We start from the raw sequence: 11229 nt of genomic DNA on the forward strand, positions 1-11229 counted from the left end.
CTTATTGGCTGAATACAAAAAAGTTGACCTTGGATTGTTGCTGAAAGTTTTTGCCAGTAACATTTTTCGTCGCTCATAATATGTTTTTTTACCAGCAACAAGATGCAAAACAAACAAAAAAGGGTTATGGGAGGTATCTTATGAATAATTCCTGTTTTAATTATATATACAATGATGAGTTTTATTTAACTTAAAATAACTATTTTTTCACATGGACACCGGCCGTCAAGTAAGCGCTAGGGGCTTTGACATTATGTAACAAACTCTGGGGACGAGGATGTTTTTTGACTTCACACATCGATTGAGTGTACAAGGTCCTAGTCTCCACTTCTTAGACATTTACACAAACTTTTGAATGGAAAAAAACGCGGATGGTTTTTAAAGTTCCTTCTTTATTTATTTCGTTATATTCTCATCTTAACTAATTGTTTGCTTAATTTCTGTTTACTTTTTTCACAACGACGCAATAAAATCGTTCGGTGAACACTAACACACGTGACTACAATTATCAATTACGAAATATATCCAGTGTACTTAAGATGAAAGCTACTGCAATCCTGGAAATAAATTAGCGGAATGTTAAAGTTTGTAACCACAAGCAAATGAGAAAGCCGTTTCTATGTAAATAACACGCACTTTGAACATGTCAAAGTTCACTTGTCCATATTTACAGCGCAACTAAGACGTAGGTGATTTGGTTAGATCCAAAATCCTAAATAAACGATACTAATTTTTATTGAATTCAACTGCGCCACTTCCATGATTCGGAACGAATTATTCTATAATGCGGACATTGTGGAAAGTGCTGCTGGCGAATTTGACGTTGGTTACTTGGTCTACGCCCCTGCTAAATTAAACACTGTAGAGTACTAGCTAAGTGATGCTGTTTGGCCATTTTGAGAGGTAGCCAAAAATCCGCTTTTTGCAAAATTATTCTGCAAAGTCTTGTGCATACAGAAAAAAAAGGGAAAACTAATATTTTCTTTTCGATTTCTTACTAAAGTGAAATATACAACAAAACAAAAAAAATCATTTTTCAAATCTCGATTTAAATAAAAATTCGTGTATTTACAACGTGTATGTACATTTAAAAAAAAAATATTTTACCCATCATGCATTTCAAACAAAATTGAAAAAAAATCGCACGCAGTTGACGTTAGTAATTAAAAACTGTGATGAAAATTTTAGTTTCCAAACAATGCACCCTGCAACTGCGACTACTTTTTTTTCTTTCTGCGCGACTATGCTTCTATTTGTCGTAAGACATCAATTTAGCGCCCCTTTCGTCAACCCAGTAGCAAAGGTCAAAACTGAACACCCAAGCAAAAAACCTGATTCATTCTAAAAAAAAAATTTAAAACAAAAATAATTATTTACATTTACTTTTTGTTGTTGTTGATTTTGATACTGTCGGAATCTAATTAGAAAAAACCCAAGTATCACTTAAAACAAGTTCCTACTAATTACAGAATAGACATTTCAAACGTCATATTTTTCGATACTTTCCACGTAACTAAAATTGTTACTAATTATAATGACTTTGTTAACAAGAAAGTGTAACCTAATCGTTTTTTTAAATTTACTTATTTACTCTTAACTTTTATAAATAAACACCCAATTTCCAAGATTTACATCGCCCAGTGATCACTCATCTGTAACTTTCCACCACTATCATTGTCATCTTAATTCAAAACTTGCAACTATCCACACATAGGTAAGACTCTTAATGACTTTCATAACTCGGTATCACTGGAGGCGTAAAATTAGCCATATTGTTGAAGGAGTTGAAACCTGGTTGCAGTTGGGAAATAAAAGTCTCCATCATATTAAAGCTAGCATTATCTCCATTATATTTTGATTTTAGTAAAACTGTTTGCGCTTCGTCAGAAGGCAAACTTAATGGTAAATTGTTGTTGTTGTTGTTGTTGTTGTTATTGTTGTTGCCATTGCTGCTGTTACTGTTATTATTAAAATGGTCATACGGATAACTTCGTTGAACAAAATCTTCCATCATTGGTGCTGATGACCCTAAACATAGCAAGCATCGATTGATAACAGTTTGTTTTTAAAAAGAATCAAAAGCTATGACAGTACAGGTTTTGCAGTCACGTTCTGCTGCAGTTTATTTTTGTAAAGAAACAGAGGTCTCCCATAGTTGATAATTTTACCTTTCTCTGTTCCATTTTGTCCAAAATTTCTGCGCATGTCATGTGGTGGCAGTTGCTTTACCCTTCTTTCTTTTGATCTTCTGTTTTGAAACCATACTTGAATGACTCGCATTGTTAAACCTAAAGTTAGCAAAAAAAAGTTATGAAGAATGTGCAACTTTCGAAAAGTTTCGTTTCTCCCTGTAGTTAACATTATGAGCAACTAAAATCTTGCATACTTTCGTTTGAAAGAAACGGAAAAACCTATTTGAAATTTGTCAGTTGGAAATTTTATTAGAAAAATTTAAATTCTGAAAAAAAAATCTAATTAACTCATATCAAAAATGCTTTTAATTTTTGGTTTATCTCGAAGTTTTTACAACAGAAAATAAAAATTTCTTCCAGGCCCAAACTGATTTCTATCGCAGCTAGAATTAAAAAAACTTTCTTCTTTTTTTTTTTGGTTGCAAAAGTTTCTAAATTCCAAAAATGTACAATTTAACAATGTCAGCATATGGCAATTTTTGAAATGTTTAAAAAAATGCGAAGGAGAATGCAAAAATTTATTAATAGATGTTTGAAACGGGAACATATTCTTTGTTAAACATATTTGGAGAAAGGGGTGGTCTTGCAACTTTTGTAACAGCTCTTATCATTCCAATTCACACACAAACATATTTTTAGGTAAAATGACTTAAAATCTTTCTGTTCATTTAATTATGTGGTAAATGGGAAATGCGTCATATGATCAATGGAAAATAAAAAAGATAATTTACCAGTTTCTTGTGCAAGTTGTTCACGTATGTGTCTCGAAGGTTTGGGTGTTGTGACAAAGGCAGACTTTAATATCTCCAGCTGTGTAGCCTTGATAGTCGTTCTCGGACCTCTTCGCTTGTTTGCGTCATCTTCGTCATCTGAATGAACTTCTCCATTTGCTGAAGATATGGACGGCGGCTTTTCGTCAATATCAGTTTCGTGGTCTTGTTTTATGGACGTTGGAGATTTTTCTGCAAGTAAATTAAAAGTGTCAATGCCAAGCTATGAACATCAGAGATAGCTCAGGAATAATTTTAAACAGAACGATCTCAGAAAGCAAATCGAAATTGAGGTTTAGTATTTCGCTTTTATCGCCACCACTATTATTTATCAGAAGATATATAACCCAAATTTTCTCTACATAGCTCTCTCTCCCCTCCCCTCATCCAAATCCTCTCTTCCATACAATTAGTCTTGATCTAATAGATACATTCTACGTATTCACCTTAACAAAAGAAAAAAATCTCTCCTTTTCGTTTACCCAACCTCTCGGACTCTAGCCAATAGTTACTTCCATTATTCTTTCTCTCTTTTTTTCGATTTACTTCTATTTCTGCTTGACGAATTGAGACTGGTAAAGCAGTAGGTTTTGGAGCTTAGAAGTATTATGTTTCATATAATCATCTCTTGCAAGTTTCAGCCTTACCTTTATCTGTCTTGTTACCAACTTTCATATTTTCGTAATCAGTTTTACAAACAAAAAACCCATCCTGCATAACATAGATTTGGTCTCCGGTAGAAACTTCTTTCTGACAATGTCCACATTTTAGACATGAAATATGGAAAATCTTTGACGCGATTCTTCGTACTAAGTCACTTGGATAAATTCCTTCCTCGCAACCCGCGCATCTAACACCGAATGTTCTAAATGTAAGAGAATGAAAAAAATATGAAATATGAAGGTTCAAAATTGAAGTTATGATAAACGGTTGCATTAACCTCGATCCCAGGACCTGTTGTTTCTTTTTGCATGTCGGTCGGCAGCGAGATGAACATGGTTTTTCGTCAAACCTATCAATAACCGCAGCGCCGATTAGAGACAAAAAGCCTTGGGAACGAGGTTGCGGTTGCATGAAATAATATTTTTAACTTTAAACTAACTTTGTTTTTTTTTTACTTCGTCTTATTATCTTGTCCTTCGCGAAAATAAATTGAAAGTGTATTACATCCGACCGTTAAGTCTTTTTCACTCACTTATGTTTCATTTCTTGTCAACTACAGGCTATTGGTTGCATCGGTAGGGACAGACACGATACGAAGATACTGCAGTTTTCTTATTCTTTGTAATTGTAATTGTTCTTTATATACCGCTTTTTATACCACTATTCGCGGTACCATTTTGCGTGACAGACAGACAGACAGACACGTATTTTGATACAGATCAATGTGTTTCGTATTTTTAGGCTCCACCTACAACTTTCGTGGTCATTTAACTTACAATCCGCATCTGCACAATGTGTGGATAAAACAAACTCAGTTAGGCATTTTTTTGCATCCCACGCACAAATCGATAACATAACTTAATTAAACTAATTTCTTCGGTTAAGATTTATTTTGTAGTGTTTTTTAAAAACGCAGCTGCTCGCTATCGGAGTAGAGAACTTTAGTATCATGGATACAGTTGACAGATCAAAATTTTTGCGTATTTCAGTTGGATTTTTGACTAGTTCAGTAGTTTTCCATTTATTTTCATCTCCATAAAAATACATAAAAAAGCTTATGCAACCATATAGGTAAAATAAAGCTCCAATTACTTAGCTGCAATCCTTTTTTTATTTTGTTATAAATTTTCATTTTTTTATATTTTTTCTGAAATTTTTTGTAGCCTTAAACTTAACATCATTTGCTAACAATATTTGCTTTTCCCGATGGAAATTTTCAACAAAAAATATTTGAGAAGAACTGCTTTTCTACAGTACAATCTTACCATCAGGGCTCTACACGAAAATCAAATGTATATTACAACGACATTTGACGACATTTACAACGACGTTCCGTTGATTATTTTTGTTTATTTTCGGGGGAAATATTTGTCAGGAGAAATTGTTAAAGTTTCGTGTACCTGAAGATTTATTGCTTGATCTAACTACAAGCGTAGTTACAATAATACAATTCCTTCGACATTTTTATACATAGATATTATTTATTAATGTTAATAATTCAAACAGGTTAACTAAGTATTTGAGAAACGATATTTTTTAAATTTGGACCAGTAAATTTTAAGGCAATAAAATTTTATTTTAGCGAGGGTGTTTTTTATGCGCATATGCCACAAACATTTCCCACACACACTTACTACATTATAATACCCATACACGTCTGTCTGTCGCGCAAAATGGTACCGCAAGTAGCGAGACGCACGAAATGCGGTATAAAAAGGACGCCCGACCCCTTGGATTTTTCGGTCAACCGACTATTTTACTGTATTTCTTAAACTTAATATTTTAAGAGGATGTTTATTCAAGACGCGTTTCCCTTGTTTTGTCTGCTTAATAACAACGCTTATATTTGCTGCGTTATTTTTCGAACTTTTTTACATTCACTAATAGTAGCTCAAAGTATCGACATATTTTTACCCCCCTGACCTCCAGACGTTAAAATTAGTGTGAAGGCCTCATATTCATATACATAAAGAAGTCAAAGGGTTTCGGAAGAGGATAAAAATATCAATGGGTGATCTTTATTTAAGCGTTATGCATCCATTTGTTTTTATAGATTTTATAGAATTATCTATTCATAAAAGTGCAGGTGTTTATGGATCAGACAAATATCTCAATGGATGTTTTTAAGAAGCTATGAAAAGCCGCCCCTTCTTCCTTTTGTGAAAGTCAAATTTCAGTCTGTATCAGAATTCAATAGGCTTAAAGCTTGTTTGTGTTTAGGCTGGAGCATTTCAGAACATAGCGGTCACGGGAGTATTGTGAAAATTTTATTTAAACTTTCGTATTTGAAATTGTTAAATTTGAAAAATTAAAAAATCATTTCGCGATTCAGCAAATTAAACGGCTTTCTCTTTTTGAACGTTAGTTAAGGAAATAAATTGGGGAAAGTCTATAATAAAAACCGAATTTTGTATAATCAAATTGGTACCTGAATCGCTACGTTTGTGCTCAAGATTACCAAAATAATCATGTCGGGTTATGTAGGGCAAGCAATAATCTAGTGACCGGAATATATACCACAAGCGAACCCGTGAATTTTTTCACAGGCCATCAACCTGTTTAATTGTAATGTCCATTAAACGAAGCGAATGTGTACAACTTTTAGTAGATCTAGCTTTAAATAAATTTGGAGCATAAAGTAAAAGTTTATCTTGATAAAGGCGTTGTTTTAAAGCAACAAAGTACATTTTTGTTGGCGTCAGTAGGCGTAAAACGTTGAGTTGAATAATTTTAAATCATCAAAACCCCTTAAACCAATGATTCCACAGGTGAGCGTTTTTTTGAAATCACACTTAACTGTCGGTTTTTGGTTTGATTGTTACTTTAAATTGCTGATGAATTCTGTGGAAAGACTGCATCGTTTGTTGAATAAGTAACTCTCCTACAATAATCAATGACCCAAAAATGCCTAAAAATTAAAATAATTAAAAAAATATTTTAAGGCTGAAAACGGCCCCACATTTTTATAATTTCTAAATAGATATCAGAAAGATATTGTTTTACGGTTTTACGTAACAAACTCTCTTTTTATACGTGATTAAATGAAATGCAGCAAAAGCCATGAATAAAGACAAGGAGAAACAACAATTCTGCCATTATGGATTGAATACTATTACAGCCTCGTTTGGAGGATTTTTTCCCTATGATTCTGATAAGAGGGCTGTAAAAGAGGTTGGGCGTGGTATAAAGTCTTAGAGCTGCTTTATTCCAGTTTATAAATCTATATTTCACGCATACTAATGCAGCCTAAACATTCCATGTTTCTTCTCTTACCGTGCGTTTCTTTCATCGACGCTTTTACTTTTCAGAGGGGTGGAGACGAACATAATCTTTAAAAAGATTTGACCTGCGTGCTGGGAGAAGGTTTTTGCTTGGTCTTTTCAACACGGTTTAGAAATGATGAACATATTTTTGTAAATTTGCAGACATTTTTGACAGATTTCTTTTTTCAATACAGCTAAACACAGAAAGCTATTGTGTTCAAAACTTTCCATTTATCTTTTTGTATTCTCTTCTTCTTTATCTGATCACATAGTAGGAAAGATCTTTTGTATTTAATTTTTACAGGAACATTTAATAATTAATAACCTTTTTTTAGACATCTTTTGGAACTTTTTGTTGTCGTTTCAAAATCTTAGTTTTAGTCACGATTTTAAACAGGGATTTAAAACAGTATTTTTACTTGGCAAAACACGATTTGGATTTTAAACCTATTTTATTGGTAGGAGGATCATTGTTTCCATCCCTCCTTCCGATTTCTAATCAGTTAAATTGTCTAAAATATGGCGACCGTTCATAACATTTTGAAAAAACGTTAAAATTTTTCTGCCCACGAATGTCATTAAAGGTGTTTTTCTTCAAGAAAGAAAAACGTACCCGAGTTATAAGTCAATAAAAAACCCTTTGTGTTTTTACTTTCTGGTTTCAAAGTTTAGATTTACCCGATGTTTTAAGATATTCTTCTGTGGTCAACTTTAGAAACACCACTAAAGATTAGAGTTAGATTTATGAGACAGGCAGAGAAAGAAATGGCAAAATGGCTAACGATATTAGATCCATTGTTTATATAAAGCATAGAAGAACGTTCTAATGACTTTTAAGCTCTTGTTTTTATCGTAGCTTTTTAACATGGCATTAAATAGTAGCAAAGCACTTCTTCATACATGCTTTGTTTTTTTTTTGCGATTGGTGATTAAACAAAACTGGAAGCAAATTGCCCAATCACCAAAGTACAGTTTCTTTTATTTTTCTTATTACTATTGAAAGTAGTTTTTCACAGCGACGTTTAAAATTCAAACTCGAACCCTTTAAGCTTTTTTTTAATTTTTGAATGAAGTTTTAACAAACCAAACGAAACAGTTTAGCCACAACAAAACAAGGAAGTGAAAACCCGGATACGAGTTCAAAAGCAATTGTCCACGGTTGCTGTAATGTCAAATGTCGGTTTAAAATCTACATAAAAACCAACAAACAAAAAAGCGCGCCAAAAAAAAAACGAAATCATGACACAGGTTAACTACTACTTCCTGTCATTCACACGAACCTAATTTTTACTTCTATTTTCTGCAGTTGATTACTTCCTATAACTATTAAAATTTATTCAAAACATTGGAAAGAACGTTGAATCGCTGATTGGGCTCATTACTTCATAGGAAATCGTTTACGATTTGAAACTTCTAAAAGAGTTCTACAGGAATCGCGAAGGAGAATTTCTTCCTGCGCATTTAAAAGTTGTTTTTTTGTCGTTAGTGTTTACCAGCTACTTCGAACTTGGAAAAACCTTATTAGATCATTAATGTCATCTTTGTTGACTCTTTAATATGTATACAGTATTGTTGTCAGCGTTAAAACAACGGAAAGTGTTTTTCCCCGATCCTTAGAACTAGCCTAGCATACTAATGGGAAAACAATTTATTTATATGAGTAAAAGACACGATGTTAGACATGATGTTATATGAAATGTTTCCGTACAATGCACATGCACACTCTCATTATAGTCCCTGTTGTGTACAACCGCTGACAACGATGTTGTCATGACAATGCGACAGTACACGTTCACTGGTGCCTGAGTGTAATTAAATGTTGCATTTTGGCATGACGTGTTGATTAAAACAGGAAAGTGCGTTGCGTCTGACGGTTACGTTAGAAGAAGGTACTATACACACGGTAACAAAACAAAAGAGCGTCTAAAGAAATTACTTGGTTATTTAAATGAACTATTCGTTAACCCGTGGATAAATCCACGGGTTCGCGTGTCCTTTTTAGCCGCATTTCGTGTGTCTCGCTACTGCAGTTCATTTTGCGTGACAGACAGACGCATACGGGTATTATAATATAGACTAGTCGTTAGCCCGTGGAAAAATCCACGGGTTCGCCCGTCTTTTAAATTTACCCATTGCAACAAAGTGGACAAAAATATATCGCATTTGGTATTGGTGCACATTTTAAAAATTTCGTGTTTCCGTTACGGGATACGGCTTTCGCGGACACACAGACAAAATACGGCTATTATTGAAGAGATGTATGAATTGTTTTTAAAGTGGGCCTTCGTTATATTAAACGCACAAGAGTGCGAAAATGTTCCTTTTAAAGCAAACGTTCGTCATTTTGGATGTATTCGGCAAGAAATCTAAAATGTCAATTTTGCTACACCTAGGTGATATTTTTTTACAGAAGACTTTAAGTTAAGTAACTTAAATTCGTTAATGCGAAAATAGTTTAGTTTGATCAGACGACCAAACGTTTTCTATTTTAATTTCAAAATGGCGATATACTAGACAGCCCTAACGTCCTTTGCTAAGAAAAGAATTTGGCGCAGGGTGAACGAAATTTGATTTGAATAACACTTTTTAGATCCCATTGCATCTGTGAACCAGAGGCAAGCTTTTTACACTTTTTTTTCTTTCTAAAATTACGTTATAAAGCATCCGAATTCTAATACATTTGTTTTCAACTCCCTGGCTAAACCACTCTCTGTATTTTAAGTCTTGTTTAGAAAATTTTTCCCATCCTCTTGAGAATTTATGATGTGAAAAACCAAATGTGCAGCTTTAATAAAAGATCAAGGGTCACGTATACAAAAATATGTAATCCTAAAACGTTGACTTGATTACTATAGTGAGAATGTACATGGTTGCCAGGACTACAAGTTAAAGTACTCTCTTTTTTAATGACACTAATTTTTTTATTAAAGGCAATTGTCTGACAAAAGATTACGTGGTGAAGTTATATTAACGTACCTGTGAAAATGTTGTTTGCAGTACAGTTTCGAATTTCGCGAGAAGCATTTCTCTCTTAGCTGCACTTGACATTCACAACAACGAATGCAACGATCGTGCCATAATTTATCGATTACATTCGATAGATATCGGTCATCTATCGTTAACTCGCATCCGAAGCAAACTTGTTTGTTGGAATGCGATTCTTCTTGCGATGAAATTATTGACGGGTCCATTATTTATTATTGCCTACAAAAATCATTCAGAATTGAAAACCTGCATGACATCAAAGTCCGCGTCAATAAGGAAACGCTCAAGAACTAATGTTGTGTAAATATAAAATGATAAGAGAAAACTAAGAACAAAATGAAAACCAATCTTCTACACAGGTTTGCTGAGTAAGCAAAAAAGCTAGTTCGAAATGGCAGCTGCAAAATCCTATCCTGTATGATCATCTGTTGTTTTTTTGTATAAAAATTTCTTTAATATATTTGTAATCTTCCTAAGTAAATTTATAAATGCAATTTATCTCTCATATCGATATTTACAAATGCCATATTTTTGTTTACATAAACATTTCAAACATAAACACACATTAAAGGATTCCAATCACTTCAGTAAACAACCCATCTACTTCCTGTAAACAAAAACAAAAAGACAAGCTTCTCTTAACAACACCGTGACGTTGCAACTTCTCGTCTGCTTGTTTTCTGCCATGCGTTTTATCTATTATCCGATGAGCGTTGTATGATCCGATAAAGAAAGACGAGTGAATCTTTTACGTCACCCTCCACCTTAGAGGGTTTTTAGATACATTTGGTATTTAAGATGAGGTTAAGGACATATATTAAAAATTGTTGTATTGTCTGCTCAAATGGAGCCTATTTAGTTGCCATCACTACTAATTATGTGTAATTATGTATAATTATGTGGGATTTGTTGAAACAAAGCTATCCGAATTCAATTGGAGTCATTTGCTTTCAGTTTTAATATTCCGTATGTTGCTTTCCTGTTCAATTTTGTTTTCTGTTATAGTATTCCATAGTTCATTGGGATTCTTCTGGCTCAACAAAAGCCATGGACTGCATAATAAATACAAGAATTACGACAGAAAATTAACATATTTATCAATTAATGCTCGTATTTCTGCAATGGCTAAATTCTCTATTTTTTTAAAAATCAAGCAAATCACTTGTTAGCATTACGACACCCCTAACTATTTCTGCTTCCAATTCGAAAATTTTAAGATTGGCATTTCTTGATTGGGAAGAGAAATTCCTTTTTATGATAATCAAAAATCTTAAAAAATATATATATTCTTTACGTAGCTATGAACCATCCACCTCTATATTTTGTGCATACTCGCAGCACCATCCGACCCCACCC

General features: G+C 33.4%; 1 protein-coding gene across 1 annotated transcript; it reads right to left on the minus strand.

Annotated features, from left to right (window-relative positions):
- Positions 1 to 973: 973 nt before the first annotated feature.
- Positions 974 to 10426, minus strand: LOC130623795 (LIM/homeobox protein Lhx1-like). Its single transcript, XM_057439316.1, has 5 exons — positions 9865 to 10426; positions 3610 to 3827; positions 2924 to 3154; positions 2169 to 2288; positions 974 to 2028 (listed from the first exon to the last, which is right to left on the minus strand). Exons 1-5 carry the CDS (start codon positions 10077 to 10079, stop codon positions 1724 to 1726), a joined length of 1089 nt encoding a protein of 362 aa, XP_057295299.1. The 5' UTR covers positions 10080 to 10426; the 3' UTR covers positions 974 to 1723.
- Between the last annotated feature and the right edge of the window lie 803 nt (positions 10427 to 11229).

Source organism: Hydractinia symbiolongicarpus, chromosome 13, assembly GCF_029227915.1.
Source record: "Hydractinia symbiolongicarpus strain clone_291-10 chromosome 13, HSymV2.1, whole genome shotgun sequence".
In the NCBI taxonomy this organism is placed as follows: domain Eukaryota; kingdom Metazoa; phylum Cnidaria; class Hydrozoa; order Anthoathecata; family Hydractiniidae; genus Hydractinia; species Hydractinia symbiolongicarpus.

Excerpts from the sequence above, each read along its gene's own strand:
- LOC130623795 (XM_057439316.1), bottom strand. The coding sequence starts at position 10,079 with ATGGACCCGTCAATAATTTCATCGCAAGAAGAATCGCATTCCAACAAA. Across the intron at positions 3,155-3,609 it reads TGGTAACAAGACAGATAAAG|AAAAATCTCCAACGTCCATA; the intron begins GTAAGGCTGAAA and ends ATTTACTTGCAG. Across the intron at positions 2,289-2,923 it reads ACAACTTGCACAAGAAACTG|GTTTAACAATGCGAGTCATT; the intron begins GTAAATTATCTT and ends TGCTAACTTTAG.